The sequence below is a fragment of the Pipra filicauda genome, unplaced genomic scaffold, assembly GCF_003945595.2.
Source record: "Pipra filicauda isolate LSUMZ 115617 unplaced genomic scaffold, ASM394559v2 scaffold418_size605597_pilon, whole genome shotgun sequence".
Taxonomy (NCBI): domain Eukaryota; kingdom Metazoa; phylum Chordata; class Aves; order Passeriformes; family Pipridae; genus Pipra; species Pipra filicauda.
In genome coordinates, this window is record NW_024104552.1 from 398,647 (window position 1) to 417,747 (window position 19,101).

Here is a 19,101-nt window from a genome sequence, read left to right on the forward strand (position 1 = left end):
CTTTCTCGTCTCTGCCACCTTAAGCTACTTAATTTCTAAAGGGTGAAACCAGCACTCCCAGAGCTGCACACGAGATGATACACCCTCTTCAGCTTATCTTCCCCTAAACAATTACACTTTGCTTGCCTTTATGTGTTGTTATAACATTCCTTCAGACTCCACGCAACACCAATATTATTTTTGTCAGAAATCCTTTCCATTTATATTCTGGCAAATGTTACAAACACAAAGCACTTCTAGGTGCCACTTAATATGACGTTAAAAGCAACAGTGCCTGGAATTTTCCCCTGATAACAACTGGGCCTTTCCTAAGTATAGAAGCACTTGTTTTATTAAGTGTTCATTTTATCTTCCCATTACATTTAAATTTAAATGTTCTTTACTAAAAGAAAATTTTTAGATTTGGAGATGAAAGGGAGGTTCCACAAGAAAAAATACCCCCCCCCCCCCCCCAAGCTATTAGCAAAAGTTTCACTGTTAAATTAATTATTTTCTTTTGTTTCTTCTTCTGTCCTGGAAAGCAGCATGACCAAAAAGTAACTGCAGTTATTCAAAAAGATCATTGTTTTAAGTGCTGCACAAATGTAGGGCATGTTATTCACTACAAAAATTATGAAGTCTACAAGTAAAATGGAAATAGCTTAGAAAAAGGAATAGATGGCACAAATCAGTAACTCATAGAAGGACCCCTAAAAGTAAAATATCTCAACCAAGTTCTGATCATTTATAAAAACCTTTACATTAAAGGTACATTGCTAATACCTACAAATACCAGCTTACTGAGTGCCAGTGTTGATTGCTCATTCGCTACTTATTACACCTGCTCACGGCCAGAGTGGATGCAAAAAGTGACCTAGAAAGCAATCAAAAAAGTATCTATTTTTTTGCCAGCCTGCATAAACTTCTGCTTTCTGCTTGCTTTAGCTTCTCATGACTTTAGAAGAAATATGATCCATGATTGTAATACTCAGCACAATTAAGTGAAGTTAAAAAGAAACAAAAAAAAAAAAACCAACACAAAAATAAAGCAGAAATGTTCAAAATATTTATATTACAACAAACCCAAGTATTTATACAAACTCACAAAAGCACGCTTTTTTTTTAAAAAACGGTAATCCAGAACTGGTCTCTATGAGCACCTGCAGAAAGAATGGAGTGAAACTACTGGAACATGCGTACTTCCAAGTTTTGCAGATGCAACTTCTGCATGTTATAACTGATGGGGAAGGGATGATTAGGTAATATACTCTTTTCCACTCCCTTTTAGGCTGATAAACCAAAACAGTAAGCAGAAACAAAGACACTCCCTCACACACACCTTTGATCTTGGCCAGCTCTTATTACCATGAACACAGATTTAAAGAAAGATAAGAAAAGAAAGGCAAGAATGTTCTATGAACAGTGGCAAGTGGGGGATTTAGTAAAGCTGTCTTACCAGGGATTGGAAAACAAAAACAAGTTCTCTGCTAAAATAGTCTCGTGCAGAGTTAATAAGGTCTGTGGACATCACAACTCTGCACAACGTGAGTACAGTACTCATTTACTTTTTTTGGTGACTACCTTGAAAAACTTCTGCAGATGGAAAAATTACAGGCACGCTCATGTTTTCTGCCCCAACTGCAGGAATTCTTTCTGGAAGAAACTAGCTGTGTTTCAGCCAGTAAAACCAAGCAGGACAGCACATGGACCTACTGTGAAGATTTCGATTGCTTCAAGCAGTGATTCTACCACCATCCCTGTACAGCACCACATACATCACATTTCATCATGTAAGCAATAATTCTCAGTCGCTTGCCCCAGAATTTTTTTCTTTTTTTTTTTTTTTTAAAAAAACTCACAAGGAGAGACCATGTACCTGCATGACTTTCTGGATTTCAGAGGCAATTGAAGACAAATCCCTCCCTGTGCCTCTAACAAATCAGGTCCTGGAATCTCAAAAGTCAGACATTTGAAAATCCTGGCCCGAAGCTTCTGCATCACTGACAAACAGAAGAAATGCTGCCAATTTAACACTGGACTGCCTGTGAAACTAGGAACCACACAACCGTGGAAAGTAGTCACATAATTTGTGTGTGGAGTAAGTGGCAGATATTTAAACTGTTTGGCTTCAATCCAGATTGAACCTTTTCCACTTGAGTTTATGAGGGGTACTTGAAACACACTTGTCTCTAGCAAAAGCAGCAGTATGATGTAAGGGTGCATCTGAACATCCGTGTCAGTGTGTGAAGGTGTTTTCCTTCCTTAAAAGATAAACACGGGGGGAGCCCTAGCACCTTCTTAACATAGGCAGAAAGGGTAGAAGTTCACACTAAAAAAATAAATACCACTTTCATCAGCAGCAAATAGTACTTGCCACTTGTAGGTCTAGATTTTAGATTTATCATTCTCATTCCAAAGAAAGGAAACTGAGAAAAGAACTAAGTTAATTTGTCCATGGCTCCTCAAAGAGCACCAAAACACAGCAGATTCTCTCGTGTGGAAACCATCTTGTAAGCAAAATACTGGTTTTAACAGACACAAATGAGACTATCTCTGCCTAAAGAAAAATAGACATGTTAATTGAAGAAGGCTCATCTAGAAGGTGGAAAAATTCATGTTTCAGAATGAACTACCTTTGTTTTCATTTTCTAATTCACAGAGATGTCAATAATAATTTTATCCCAAATACTGACATAAACAACTGATACTGAGGACTGTATTTCAAAACCACAGAACCAATTCATTTTCACTAAAGGACGCAAAAAGAGAAAAGCAAATAGTTTCCTCTATAAGCACAAAGTCATAAAAGGAGAAAGAAAAGCTCTCCTTCACATCATCTGAGTGGCCAGGCAGCTACAGTCAGAACGATGTGTGAGACTACACTTGAGAAAGCTTCCAGGTTCCAGTGAGTGACAACAGAACTTCCATGAGAAAGCAGCTGCCTGTAACAAAATATATACTCAGAAAATATTTGCAAGATCAGGAAACCTGTTCTTGCTACTCCGAGATGGTTTGAACCAAAGGAGTAGGGCAATGTTTTCATTTGGCACATTCTGTAACAGAATAAAGAAAAAACATGAAGTTCTGTACCTTGAATTCTCAGGTAAATGCAATTAAGCATCTTAGTTTTCTGGGGTGCTTTTTGGTGAATGCTTTTTTTCCTGCAAATGTAATTGTCAATCAGCACTTCATTTCCAAACAGGGAAAAGCCGTTCTGCTATTTAAATAAACTTCAGTGATTTCCGATGAAGTTTTAAAAAACACCTTAGTGTTTTAGCCATGAATTGCATGTAACAAAGATAGGAAGTAATAGATAGCTGAAACCATGGGAATTGTACTAGTCTTTTTTATAGTCACTCTACAGAGAGAAGGAAAAAAAAATAAAGGGCAGAGCAATGGACAGAAGAAGTAAATGAAGAAAAGACACACACCATTCTTTAACACCAACCAAGAGAAACAAAAGGTGTTTCTGGTTCCCATTTCCCACTTCTCAAAGTAGGACCAACTGGAAATTATCCTGAAAACTCTCTAAAAGGTTGATTTACACCATCTCCATGTTGATCTGAATGAAGATCCCAGTGAAGAAAGATGTTGAGGCCACTGGTCTACATGCTGCCCCTCCTGAGGGTGATCCCTAAAATACTCTGCACAAGAGGACTTTCAGTTCTTAAACGCTGCCAATATGTTCATCATTTGGGCAATATTCAAGAAGTGTTTGGACAACATCCTCAGGCACATGGTGTGACTCTTAGGGATGGTTCTGTGCAGGGCCAGGACTTGGACTCAATGATCCTTGTGGGTCCCTTCCAACTCTGCATATTCTGTGATTCTACGAATATTTATGCATTTCTGCTAGGACAACTTTCAGCTGAAGATAGGCAGCAGCAAAAGATGCAGCCCAATCATTTCTCCTCCGTTCCACAGTTACCCTTTAAAGTAGAAATAATCCAGCACCACCACTTGGCAACTGAAACATGGTCTTCTAACTTTATCTCTCCTTCATATGCCTTTGTCCCGCTGTTCATCCATCACTCACAACATGTCAAATAACACAACTAATCTCTGTGCTTCCTAGAACAGTGTATCTGAAAGACACTCGACACACTTTCTTAGGTATAAGGATCTCGGCACACCACCTAAAGCACTTTGTTCAGCCTAACCAGTCAAGGACACCAGTAAACACCAAAATACAGTCTTCCCAGGCATTTCACAGAAATAAAAAATATTCCACTGTAACGAATATCACTGAATTTCCTGTCCTCTATCATGTTGCTGTTTTGAAGACACTTTGCATCACTGCAGTGAACTGCTACTATTAAATTATTTGACCTTCAGTAACCTAGTAAAAAGGTACACTTCACTGATGTGAAAGCCACCAGACCACAGCTTTTTGTGCTGTCAATATTATGGCAAAATAAACTACCTACATGGGTCAAGCCTGTGCTGTGTTGCCTCCAAGTGAAATAAGTGTTTCCTATAGGGGTATGGGAAGAGGAAGGACATGGATTTTCAGAGCAAGAGCCAGGCAAAATGTCTTGTTCCCCTTCTCTCCTAACATTGGGTCAAAGCACCAAAGACAATAGACAGGTGAGACACACTTCTGCACCCTGGGATCTACTTTAATGGTTAAAGGTTCATGGCAGTAACAGTAACTGAAAACATTTGAGATGACCTTTCCAAAAATGTCTTTGGTTCATAACAAATCAGATGATTAGTCCTGCCAGAGCCTTGACCATTCCCAAAATGAGAAATCTTTCAGACCACGTTGTATAGTTTTCTATAATTTATTTTGTACAGTTTTTTTAATCACTTTGCAAGTGATTTGAGGCTTCCAAGTTGCAGCCTCAAAAAGTAATTTTATCTTGTTTGTAATGAAAAACAAAATGTGAAGATCAAACTAATTTAATGTCTGTCAGAGGCTTAGGAGAAGTAAATACTTGGTGTCTCTGAGGAAAATAACACGACGCAAAGTCCAGATTTCTCAGCAGAGCTGTTTCCTGTAACACTAACAAAGACTCTAAGTCCCACTACGCAAGAAGGAAAGTGTGCAGACTCAGAAAGGCAAATTCCTCCACATAAATAAAAAAGAAATCCAAAAAATATTGAGATTCCAGGTGTGAGTGAGATTCACTGAAGTCAGATAAGCTTTAAAGGAGGCATCAGGGAAAACATAAACATATGGGTCATAAATCTATCAAATTCAAGTAAAAAAACTCAAAGGCATTAAAAAGGAAAAAAAAGGAAGTTATTATCTCTGAATTGATTAGGCTGTTGCCTTATCTGGTGTAATTCTGTAACGCTCTTGACACCAGCACTGAAAATGCTTTTTCTGTTGAAGGAAGAAAAAACTCACACCTCCCTTTAGGCCGCATCAGACCCACAGCACAAATGTAACTGAAGGATACATTTGCTGGGTCCTTTCTCTTAGCAGAGGTCAGCAAAAGAGGTCCTGTAAGCCACATTTGCTAATACCTGGATGACTACAAGCAATTACATGTGCTACAGGAAGCATCTCAGAATCAGGCCAGAAAACTGCTGGTTACAAAAAGGAAAGATCTCATTTCAGTGTTCAGCTTCAACACCAAAATCTGTTACTCTGTCCCATCTACACACAAACTAATGCACATCCATGGGAGCATCCATTTATCCCTTCTCTGTGTTTTCTGTTGCTGTCAAACAAAACATGTGCAACACAAGAATCTTTGCCTTGTGATATTGTGAGCTACGCTCGCAGTATGAGACAAAACAGCAGCAGCACCATAAAACAACACACTAACCTGAGTACTCAGACTTACTTTTCTTGTGTGTTATAGATAATTGCACTGTGGTAACAGTTCACTTCCATGCAGTCATGATTATCAGCACACCAGATAGTGGCACCTCAAACTCTTTACACAAATTATACAGGTGGTCGCCGTCTACAGCTGCAATTTTAAAAACTAGCACAAGAAAGACAAAAACGATCCATGAAATTATTATTATGTGAATCAAATAATCCAGGAAAATATTATTATGTGAATAAAAGACTGTTTAAATAAAAGACCTGGTATGCTGAAGTACAACACACCTCTTTTTGGACATTATCCCAATCTAAACAAATTTATGAGAAGAAATATGTTCTAGTGGTAGATTTCTAATTCCCCTGGAGAAAGCCCAGATCATCTCCATTTAAGGTCAAGCAAGCAACAGCTGCGCATTCTTGTTCCTCAGAACAAAATACAGCAGACCAGAACCTCCAACACAGATTCCTTTTCTAAAGCTTTTGCTTTCTGATATCCATGAGTGTCTGGACCCGTTCACCCAGGAGTCAATGAAAACAGTACAATGATGTGCTCATATATCGTGTCTGTACCTGCCAGACTGACATGTCCCATAAGCAGTACTTTGGCATCTGCCTCAGAACCCCACGAAAATCCCCGTGAGTTACACAAGGGAATGATCTAGATAGCTGAACTAGAAAAATGTTCTCAAGAGAGGGTACCCAAACAAGCTTGTTTTCAGAGAAACAACATCAATACAAGATCTACAACATTCATGTGGGCTGAACCTGTGCATGTTATGGTTGTTTAAAAAAATACATTTTCTATTTTAAAATTTCTTACCAGTCAGACACATACAGAAGACACGTATTACATTTCTGATGAGATACTGGGGTTTCTATTAGTGCCTTAATTTGCACATTTAACTATCAGTCTTTAAAAATGAGGCCAAGCTATGATTGTATCAGCAGCTCACAAAAGAACCCAACATTCTTTTAAGGTATCTCATTTCTAAAAAGCTCCAATTCATTAAGCAAAAGAGCCAAGAATTTGGGGCAGAGTAACTAAATAATATAACAATTTTACAGTGAGTTGGTAAAAGGGAGGAACTGGCATTGCAGCTGCTGCAGTGCTGGGTGCTGGACCTAAAGTACAGAGGTGAATTTCAATAGTACAATTTTCAATAGTACAAGTACAAAAAGCAAACAATCCAGTGATAGCACTTTTCTTGGATGACAGCACACAATGAAAACATGAAACCTCCCTCATAAAAAGGCCAAATACTCTCTTTTTATGTAAGAAATTTACAATGTTAATAATGCCAATATAAGTAAATATACTTTTATATAAATATGCAATTTACTATAAGTAAATTATGAAACTCTTGCACTGGTAAAGAACTGTCTCACTGTGGAGATATTCCATTAACTTTCAACTGAAATATGTGACCCTAGATTTCCTGTGTTTGATAATTAAGGACAGCAGAAAGGAGGCAGAATTATTATATTAAAGCCGAGTTGCTAACTTCAACTATTTTATAACCAATTTTGCAGACTACCTAAACCGTATTTACAAAAATAAAAACAGAGCTAAGTTTGAATCAGGGTGGTACATCACCTCCAAGGCGGTTCTGTCTCTGGTTTGAATGATGCATCACAGCAGGGCTCCCGGGGAACAAAAGAAAACAACTAAACAAAAAAAACCACAATGTCTGGTTTCCTGCTTAAAGCCAAGCACTCGTCTGTGCTAAGCAATTAGTGTCAAAACTGAATCTGTAAGTGTTCAGAGTTTGACTGAGCTTCTGCATCTTTGCCTGCAATTTCCAAATCAGGAAAAGGCACACGCTGTCAGCTGCATCCACACACAAAGCATGATGCTGGATGCTCGCACATTAAACAGTTTAATCCTTTCACATCCAGCAAATCCTTCACTTCCCGGATGCACAAAACCTACTCTGTATATGACTGTGTTTGTCATTTCTCAACACAGGATAATATACATAAGATAACCTGTAAAGTAGCATCAAGCTGCTACTCCTATCCAAACAAACTGAAAGGGTTCTCAAAAAAATCACTTGAATAGTTTCCAGTCACAAAAAGTGGGAGGGGAAGAAAAAGTGTGGGGATGTGTTTTAAAGGAAAGAACTACTCAAATTATATAGTAATAGTAAATTTTGGAGATGAACTTTTATATGCCAGATTTTATAAGCCACAAATTAAAGGTTGGAAGAGACTTGAAATACAGGAAAATTACTTCAGTTCAAGCACTGTGAGAAGAAAGATGATAGTGGAAAAAACACATCATACACTGTAAACTGAATACCAGCTGTGCTACAAAACTATCAAAATTATATGTAATGAAAATGTAGTTTTAAAAATACCTTGTAGAAAAGAAAATCATTCTAAGTCAAATACCCACATGAAATGTGATAGCCCACACTATTTATGCTTTTTTATGACGAAGAAACATCACTGTAGCAAAAGTAACACATTCAAAACACCTCCCTGAGCAAATTCCCATTTAAATTTTTGTTTAAGAAAAGGTGAAGTGTCAGCAAGCAGCTCCCTCTGCTACCCCACTGAAGCATACCGCTTCCCAGATTCCCTTATCCTGTGGTTGAGTAGGTGGTTCCCTTCACAAAAGGAGAGATGTTGCCCATGTTTAATATATTACTGCTGTGAACAAGTTTAGAGGAGCCACTGCCTGTCTCAGAGGCAAATGGGACCAATCAACTTTTGAGCTGCTGAATGACACTGTGAGTCCTGCCTCTGAAACTTTTGTTATTTTTTCCCCCTCGACTTACTTCAATTGTTTCCACAACTTAGTTACAGACTAGGACAAGTTGCCAGAGCTCTACAGGCACGTCCCACAGCCGGGAGCAAGCTCCTCTGTGCTTCACTAAAAGTAAGACCAGAGGTAAGGAACCTCTCTTCTGTGTAATGCTTTTAATTCTTGCAGCAAGGTGCTCTGTAGTAGTAGTTTTCTACAAAAACTCCTCTACTTAAATTAACAGCTGATTATCAAAAATATGGAAATGTAGGTATTATAGCTCTGAGTCAAAAATATAATGTTGTGAGGGGAATATTTCAGCAACAACAGAGGCAACAGAATTTTCTACATGCCTGTGGGACACTTGCTGTCCCTGGGTAGATGATTTATACAGGTGGCATTGCACCAGAAGGTGAGAAGGTTTCATCACGTTCTTCAGACCTTTGTCTTTCATTTTAGATTTGATACTTTTTTCTTGTTTGTTTGGGTTTTTTTTCTGTTGTTTGGTTGGTTTTCAATCCAAAATCCACAAAGAGAGTAATTCACTTAAAGTTTTGTAGAGACACTTGTTTCCCAAAGCTGCTTATTCACAGCCCACAAAGGTAAGAAGCCCTTTCACCATTTAACTCAGAAAAGCATTTTTCTGAGCTAACCCACTGAGAGAGCAAACTTTTTTTTTTTGCTGTATGACGAAAAATTTCCTGTAATTTAAAAATTTAAGTGGTTTATAGCTGTACTAGAACTGAATATATGTTACTATAAGTGCAATTCAAGCTACAGAATCCATAGAACGTTTTTGCTTTGAATTCCATTAAAAGTTAATTTTCTCCTGCTGTTCATTGTAACTGCCAAACTTGTCCTAGATTGTTTCTAATAAGCGATAAATAATTTTGCTAGGCTTTGTAACATCATGAACTGAATTTCAAATGAAGAAGGTAATCCATTTATTTCTAAGGGAAGCACATACACACTGTACAATGAAATACAACTCTAGCTTTAAAACAACTGAAAAAAAAAGTATCTCACACAGAAACATGTCACATAAAGAACATCTAATATTTACATATACAAATATTTTAAAAAGAAATATGATTGATGAATATGTAGGCCTCTAAGGTATTTATGCTCCTTACAACCATGTTTCCTCCTTTCATCAATTCACACCTTATTACTTATGGTTGTGATTTTAGAAAAGACAAACATAGTATAGACCTTAATTTTGTGAGGTATGTTTTCTCTGTTATTGAACAGACACACAATTCCTTTTCCTACTAGTGACCGGCAGGCATCAGCCAAAGATACATCCAGGTTCTTGGTTTTGTGCTCAGCAGCCTCATGCCAGTTTTGAATAGACAAGTGATGGATGTGTCCAGATATCCTGTTACTCCCAAAGCAAACTCCGTTACGGAGTTCCCTAGAAGCTTCTTTCCAGTAGGCAGAAGCAGCACTTCAGACCTCCCAGTGTCTTCAAAACAATGCCTACCAAGGAGCAAGAAGATTCTAAGACAAACAGATATCTTTCAAGGCTGAAGCTACATAAAATGTGTTTTCAAGTGAAAAGAGGAGCTAAGGTTTATTCTACCACACAGAGAATCTTTCTCTCCTACCCCAAATACTGCATACATATACCTTTAAAAATACAGACTTCATGCATACACACACGGATTGAACACACATATAGAAACTTAACTGCCGTAGGCAGCTCTTTGATGGAATCTGGAATGCAACCTGTAGCTACAGCAGGTTAGCTGCCCGATCATCTGAATTTTATCCTGGCACAGAGTTCGGTAATTTAATGCAGATGAAAGAGTGGCTCAGCTGTTAAGTTAAATTTAAAAATTTCACACTGATAACATCCCATGTCACAGACATCTAAACTCTGATTAACAACAATCTACAGTCATGACAGAAGCATGTGCTACATAGCAGGTGATAAGTGTTACAAATCAGATGTGAATTAAGGCATTTAATTTACAGCAAACAATTTTTTTTTTTGCTACTCATTTGTCAAGACAGCTATGTTATTATTATTTGTATTTAAGACAGACTCAGATTTATGTATACACCACATTTCTATTTTTAAAGTTGCATTTATTTCTCATCCCCTAAGGAGTTTAGCAATATAGTGTCTTCATTGTACAGTGTGAAACTCACTAAAATCAGTTTGTAACTGAGAGCATAAAGGTGATTTTCACTGATATTTTTTCAGACCATCAGCAAACAAAAATGTATGGGATATGTCTAGACAGCTACAAGAGCAGCTTTTTATTTGCTTTAATAATAATTTGATTTAGGAAAAGTACCCCAACTGGAGAAACAAAAAAATCCCACGGGGAAGCAACGTTATGTTCCCTAAACTACAAGACATTTGAGAACTGGAAGACTGCTTGTGCTTTCTGGATATTGATAAATGGGTTAAGAGGACTTTCCTGGCATCAAGTTACTTCTCAGAAGTTGAATTCACCTACTATATCCTTCTCAATCAATGCCATGTCGTTGTTCCCTGAGCCCCTAAAAGGTTAACAACAAAACCTGGAACATTCTGTTACATTTCTACTTTTTATACATGCTAGATATATTTCAATTTTTTAATTCAAATTGCACTTAGCCCAATTCCTATACAACCTATGAACCACCAGAACCTAAAACTCAACATGAAATAACTTGTTAGGTACACAGTGAACACACTGGAGGAAAGAGTTTATTTCCTAAAAGAAAGTTACTATGTAAAAGGTAAATCATACCAACAGTCTGGAAATGGTAAAACGTTATTTTATGTCTTATTTTGATGAGGGGAGATGATGAGTATGGAGAATGAAGCACCTGCTCAAGATTCTCCTGTATGGTCCTGCAGCACTTGCAGGAAATTTACCCTCCCTAAACACTAGCCCAAAGCTTTGGCTCCCAGGCTACTCTAATGGACCAGCACACATACAAGTTCCAGTTATCCCCAAGGCATGTGAATAACTTCCAAAAACCGAAATGCCTGGTGTGTTCAACTATTCATCAGTCTACTTGCTTTGCATCTACATCGTTCACATTCTGATGCGCTTGAAACAAGGGTAAAGGCTCTTACTGTTGGTCTTGCTTCTTAGAACACCGAGAATACTAACGCTAGTCAGAAGGAAGCTTGTAAGAGCAATAAATTAATAAGAGGGGGAACAAAAAAAAGACACTCAAGTGTGAGCCTTCCCCTACCCTCTCCCAAACACATGAAAAATGCCGACACTTCAGCACAAAACAGACTTTAAAACAAAAGGCAGAAAGAAGGATAAAATGAGTTTCCTTTTCCTGTTACCAGCACTTCTCAAACTATGAGATGAGTTGTTGCTTCTTTCCCCATCATAAGGAAATGTTTTCTCCATGTCATTGAAAAACGACATTATATGCCACAAGTCAGTGTCTAGATCTTCAATCAACATACCCTGATAGTACATTTTGCATCACTGTTTATGGTTATTAAGACATTTCTTTTCAACGGACGGCAGTGAACAACTGGGGTTTTGGGACATTTCACTGTTAAAATCTATGCAATAGACTTATGCAACATTACTTTTTAACAATACCCCTTCAGGGCTTCACTTATTCACGTGGAACTGCAAGAATTCAAAAAAGTCAAATCTCTTCTATTCCACTGATATCACTGCTGCATTTAGTAAACATATGACAGGAAACAGGCTGCGTCCAAAATTGCTGTGGCATTTCCAAAGGAGCCAAATTTAATCTGTGTGACTTCAAAGGAGTCAACGCAGTTGCACCAGGAATGAGAGTGGCCCACAGTTTTCACTTTGGTCACATACCCCCCTCTTATTGTGAAGGACACCCAGGAACAAAGATAAAAATAACCTAATACAAATCAGGGAAACAGTCACATGTCGGTGAAGAAGGAAACAGTAATTGTGATTGGTGATTCATTCTAGGGCACTGGGTACAGGGGATTCACTACATAGTAACACACAGGATCAGCCACAAGACTGACCCTGCAGATCCGCACTGTGCTTAAGACAAGCCTTTATTATCCATTAACAGCACTGATAAAACATATAACTGCACAGCAATGCAGTCAACAGTTCCTCTTGTACAATGCTACAGGAGTAACACTTTTAGACTTAAAAAACATATAAACTACAGTATGCCCTTTTGCTGCACTTGTTTCAACAAGTGGTGTGTGCATGCATAATTCTCCTTTCTACTGGCCTAAAATAAGGGGACTGAACAGCAGAGAGCAGCTACTATTTGTGGCAACAATCAGCCTTCATTTCTATGTAATTACGTTCCAGGCTGTCCATTTTGACCTTGATAGTCACCCATAGGCACAGGCAGCTGTATTACTGAATCTGTTTCTCTTTATGCACACTTTAGGTGGGTGACAGCGCCATGGAGGATTAACAAGCAAGGTATGTGTTTATTAGCTGAAGTCAAGCACTTGTAAAGACAAACTTGTTGAAATACAGGCCCAGAATTGGCTTCCTTTGCTTACAAGAAAACTTCTCCCACAGGCAGGCTTAGTAGGTTAAAAAACACGTACATGTTGTAAAAACTTCCAAAACCTTGTAAGCTTTTAAATCAAGAAACCCAAGTTACTCCATTTTGTCCTTTCCTCATCCCTTCTCTACAACATTTTCTTGCTGTTAAAGGTATACATTTTAACTTACGCTACCTTCCATTTTTTAAGATCCTTTTCTGTCACCTGTCTTGTCACATATGGCCAAATATATATTGCCAACTCAGCTCGACTGAGCCTTCTGACCTATTGCCAGTTCCCTCAGCAACATTCCCTAAGAAAAAGAAATAATATTTTTTTCCCCTCCCAGAGCAATCTCACCCTCTCTTGCCCTGTTTTGGCCTTGCATCTGTGATGCCCAACCAGCTAATAATGCTTTTTATGGAAGCATTCAAAGCCCCAAGTCCTCGCCCCTTGAGTCATGCAAGTGAAACATTTGCAGCAGCACAGTAGTGCAGGTGCCAGCACGTGCACAGTTCAATCTAATGCTGGACTCATGAAATGGACTTATTATGCATTTACACAGGTAAACATCGATGCTGCTCCAATCCTCATGTGGGTCCCAAAAAAACAGTAGTCAGGAAAAAGAAATGTTGCTGTAGCAGGACACAGAGCCCAAAGACCAAGGGTTGCACACACACTGCATTAAAAAAATGACACAAGAAGCTGTGATGAAGTCATCCGCAGGAAATACTGTTCCCTGTACAGTGTGTCACACAAGCTCATTACACAAACTCTTCTCTACCAGTGTTAATCCATTAGTGGTTCATCTACTGTGACTTGTCTGGAAGAAGATAAACAGCCTAATGCACTCCAGCCTGTATTGGGATGGGAGAATGAATGCACATTCAGTCAAGAGACTTGATAATTCCTGTGCATGTCTTGCTTTTACTGCACTAGTGACTGACAGTGACTTGCATAGAGCTAAGCAGAACATATTTGGCAAGCACTTTAACTGCTTAAATAGATGAAAACAGGTACAGCAAAAAGTCAAACAAAGATGAAAAATTATAGTCACCACGAGAGCAAGTTCCTGGTGTGTGTTTTGTTTGCAATAAAGATCAACTATAGCTTAAAACATCATAACAAACTCTGAAGTTGAGTTTTAGAAGAAGATGTCATCACATGGAATTCTCTAGAGGTATCAAAATAACCATGTGCAATTTGATTTCTTTTGGAAGTCTCTTTTAAATACCAACACTGCCACTGGCACTGAAAGCACATGTATTCTGCTCAATCCTTTGACTCTACAGCCCAACATGGAGGGACTAAGAAAGAAAAGCCTGCAAGACAGTTCTGTCTCCTTTTAAGCTTTTTCCATTTAGCCACATATAGAGACAAATTCATGGGCGACAAAGAATCTCTGATTCAGTCAGGACCATCAAGTAATTTGGGAAACAGACATCTAAGCAATGGTTTTCCTTTATGTGGCACACATGATACGAATTTCACTTATTGCCAAGAAAAAAAAAAAAGGTGACAAGGAGAGGCCTTCTGTGAAAGATTCAATCACAATATCAATTCATAAAATGTTTAGGGATAAGTGCAACTTTGGGAACAAAGTCTGACAGATGCATATATCATTATTATCTTGAAAACAAAGTTTTCATATTGTGACAGCACCTGCAGAATCCACCTCACCCTGACCTAAGCAAGCATATATCAAAGCCAGCTTCCTGCCACAGAAGGTTCATGCAGGAGGGATTTACACTGCAACTACTTATTTGGAGTTTTAAGACAACTGACACCCTGTGCTTCCATCTGCAATTAAAAGGGGGGGGAATATACTTTAAATATAACACTCATTTAAGAGATGAAGTTGTATACATGCTTTATTTTTTTCCTCATAGCATTTCTACACCTTTGCAGCCACATTTTGTAACACACTGTCCTACATGCATAAAAAAAGATTTAGTCTTTATTCTGTCCTGTCTGTTGAGAAATATACTACTAAAATTCCCTACAGCAGTGACTCGTTAGCTTTAATTGCCCCCCATAAAGAACTTGTAGTTGGAATGGAAAAACTTCAATAGGATTTTTTTTCTCCTCCCTTCCAGAAAAAGGAAAAAAGGTTCTGCTAAATCAGATTATCTGCCCCTGTCAGTAACAGCCAGCACTACTATCCAGATCTCCTGGCTGCAAGGTCTGTGACCCTAGTCTTATCATCATGCTTTCACATGTGCTTGAACAAATAAAGCAGAGAGATGTGGGTGGGAGGGCAATGAGCCACAGCCTTTTCAGACTGTGAAAGATGAGAGTTTAGGATCTAAAGCAATAATCTGGGCAAAACCCACATACTCACACTTTCCATATTACAGTTCCTCATCACTGCTAAGAAGCAGATGCTTAGTAGCCTTCAGGAGGAGAAGTACAGTACAGCACAAATCTAAACTTGAAAACCAAATTTTCAAAATCCTGTTTTAAACTAAAAACACTGTAAAAGCAATCTATTTATTTCAGACTTTTTAGAACTTCTAAAAAATCTCCATTTGCACTCTTCAAAACACTTCTGTATTTCTAATTCTTCGCTTTCCTGCTTTTCCAGCTCCACAAAGGCTGTCTAAAAAAAAAGAGAAGATATTAGGCACTTTGCACTGTTCCTGACAACTGCTCTTCTTTCCTGCACTCCTAAACCCTCTGATTTGTGCTCTCTGCTTTCTTGTTGCCATGGAGAAGGTCCAACACATAACCCGCTCTGCTCTAAGGAGAGCCTCAACTATTGAGGTCAACCCACAAGCACGCCAAAGGCTCCAAGAGCTCTTTGTGAATTTCTGCCTGATTTTAATTTGCCTCTTGCTGATCTGTATCATTGTGATGCTTCTCTGAAGTTCCAGCACTCCTCTGCACTGTCCTCTAGAAAAATCATCCCAGGGGGAAGAGAGACGTACACCTGCAACTCCCAGCGCAAGGATCCTCATGTGATAGGGGCCAGCACTCGGACTAGAGTGTGTGCCAACCAGTGCCCTGTTACCTTACTACCTGCTACATGTATTAAAAACACGTCTTCTGTGCAGAACAGTGTTTAGAGCCTGTAGTTACAAAGCTGTGCATGACCCAGTTTGTCGGTCTCAATCAAGAGATATCTTTAAATGGGGTAAAGTACTGGTAAATCAGATTATCTGCCCCCAACAGTAACAGCCATCAGTTGGTAAGTTCCTCAATCTTTTAGTTAGATAAACAGCAACTTCACTTTTTGGGGGCCTGAGTGTTTTTAGGTTTCTCTGAAAATCCTTATGCCCTTAGAGGAGTTCCAAATTTGGACCACATCTGCCCAAAGAAGAGCTTACAGGTACACAGCCATCAACACATCTTAAGAAAATTTCTGCTCTGTTTAATTCAAGGTGCTGCATCTCTGCATTATCAACTGAAGGCATTTAAATTGCTTTAGTGGTTTATAAGGGAACGTGGGAATAAACAAAAAATCTCTTCTAACCCAGAAATGAAAACTATTTCATATGCTTTTCTCCCTATCTAAAGGATCTTGTATATGTGACATCTGGAAAGGTTTTTCACAATGTTTTGTAGAAAAAAAATTGACACTACCACACTGACATAAAATTTTTTTTTTCTATAGTCATTCTACTGACATTACAACTGGCATAACTTGGAAATAATTCTCAGAGTACTTAATATTTGACTTCAGACAACTTAATTATGTCCTGCTCTAATTTATGTAATAATTTCCTTAGTTTAAAACTACAAAAAACTTGGAACTTGCCAGTGTCACAGAAGGTGGCTTATATCTGATATGGTAAAGAGAAAAGTCTAGGTCACCATTACTGCTATGACTGAAGTGTATCAGACAAATACACTCCCACCTTCAGCTGCAAATACCTGCTAGAGAACATGCAAGTATTTTCCTAAAACAAATGACAGATTAAAAAAATAAATTATAAGCGATTATGCACAGAAGGGAAAAGCATTGCAGAAATATCTTTTTGACATGTAAACCAGAGGCTATACATGTAAAAGATGACAGTTCTACTCCAGCAGTTGTGAGTAACAAGACTGAGCAGAAGACTTCCAATCCTACTACATGTTTCCAGTATTAATCTAAGTTCCTAGAAATTTGATAGTTTTTAAATTTAAAGAAAGCTCAAGAATTAACACAGAGGTCAGATAGGCATCCATTTTTTGAAGAGTAATCTTTCTGTACCACTCTATGTAAGCAGTCCTACTGATGAATACAGAAAATCAAAACAAGTTATCTTCATCTTGTATTCTGACTTTAAGACTTAATATTTCATGAGTAGACGTTGATAATGAACAGCTGAGCAGGAAGGGAAGAAATCTTTGAAAAAGCTTGGTATTTAATGGAATGCAAGCAAATCCAGTGGTGATGCACTTCCTATCTGGCAAATAGATATGCTAAGACCAGGCCTCTAAAATAGGGTTAATCACCAGAGGAAATTAAGATAGCGACTGTATGAGGACTAGAGCAAGCACTGGTGAGGCTGGCAACACACCCCCACTTGCAAGTTAGTATATGAGCATTACTGATTTGAACCATCAGCGTAAATCTCAATTTCCATTTCATGCATTCTCACCACTTTCACAAACACATGAGATTTTGGTAAGCGTATTTTCCCTTTTAATCCTTCTTCCCTTTCTTCTCTTTACAAATTTGTATTTTTGTCATGGATAGGGTTTCTAGCTTTAGTTTGCTTTGGATGTGCTTCAAGAGACTTCAATTGGAAATAGACAAGTTTTACAGTACTGAAAACTTGCTGAAGAAAAGTGTTAAGAGTAAAGCATCAGCACATACATCCTGAAGACATGTTTGGATTATAGGTTTAACAAGCCAGTAATATAGAGGAGCCAAAGTAAAGCATTGCTAAAAAAGTACCCCCCCAATAAAAACAAAGCCTCCAACTTCCACTTATGTACCTAAAAGCCATTATTTATTTAAAAGCAATAAACAAACAAGAACAAAACAAAATTATAAATGGACTGGAAGCCCTACCGCTATTTTACATCAATGCAGATAAATTGCATGTACTGTTTGGTTCATTTATGTCTTAGGATTCTGATGATCACAAAATCTGCTACCATCCTCTGTATCACCAAATGTCACCTGAACCCACAGATTAAAAAACAACCAACCTTTTGTATATAGTACAAACTTCTTCATAGACTTTTATGAGCTTTAATTATTAAAATGACTGCTTGGAAATATATTAATGCATAAAATACATCCAATTCTGTTTAGAGATCTATCATTTACTTACTAAACTTAGGTGAAAAAGAGCTCGTCATCGCACAGCTTTTTAGTTCTCTATATATTCTGCTTTGGTTTTTAAGAGTAATCTTGATTGTTTTGTGATGCCCAAATCACTCACACGTACCTAATTCACACTCAGTAGCTACTGCTCGTAAGTAATCCTAATGAATTTTATCAAAGTGTAATCAAAAAGTTCCCTACTTTTATGAGCTGTAATAAAAATTGCAAACACAGCACATAGCTTGGATTAAGTTTTCAGTTCTCTGCTCCACTCCACCCAAGCCTAAATCTTTTTCCTAAGTTCATCTTACACACTGATAATGAATAAAGACAGCTGAACAGGCAACAAGCTGGCATTACTCTTCCTCTAAAACAATAAATTACAAACTTTCATGGCAATTTTATACTGGGAAGGAGCTGAATCAGGAACAAAAGTATGCTGTTTTTAAAGATGTGTTTCCTCAGCCAGCTCCTCAGCAAAAATTGATATAACTACTCATTATCCTCTACATGAAAACATGACCCATTTAAAACCTGAAATTTTGCTCTGATCAAGACTAGTCAGTAAGGCACTTCAGAAGGCAGGAGATAGTCGTGTTTCTTTATTAACTGTTCTGCATCGATTTAGCTACAACTGCCCTTCCTAGCAGAACTGCACCACTCAGTGGAAAGACAAGTGTAAAACAGACTTAAACAACATTTTTCACACAACAGGGCCAAAATGTTTGCCACCCCTCAGCATAAAGAATTTTTATGTAAATTTTGCTACAATTACACCAATGGTCAATGGTGCAACTAGGCCAAGGGTATCCTGGCCTAGGGGTGCATTAGGAAGAGCACTGCCAGCAGGTCGAGGTAGGTGATCCTGC

At 38.1% G+C, this 19,101-nt stretch overlaps 2 protein-coding genes across 3 annotated transcripts in view; one reads left to right on the top strand and one right to left on the bottom strand.

The window, feature by feature from the left end:
• Positions 1-19,101, bottom strand: part of CEP85L (centrosomal protein 85 like) — a 144,279-nt gene that overhangs the window by 34,300 nt on the left and 90,878 nt on the right. The window lies entirely within an intron of this gene.
• PLN (phospholamban) lies at positions 15,679-15,837 on the top strand. Its single transcript, XM_039385519.1, has one exon. It carries the CDS (start codon positions 15,679-15,681, stop codon positions 15,835-15,837), a length of 159 nt encoding a protein of 52 aa, XP_039241453.1.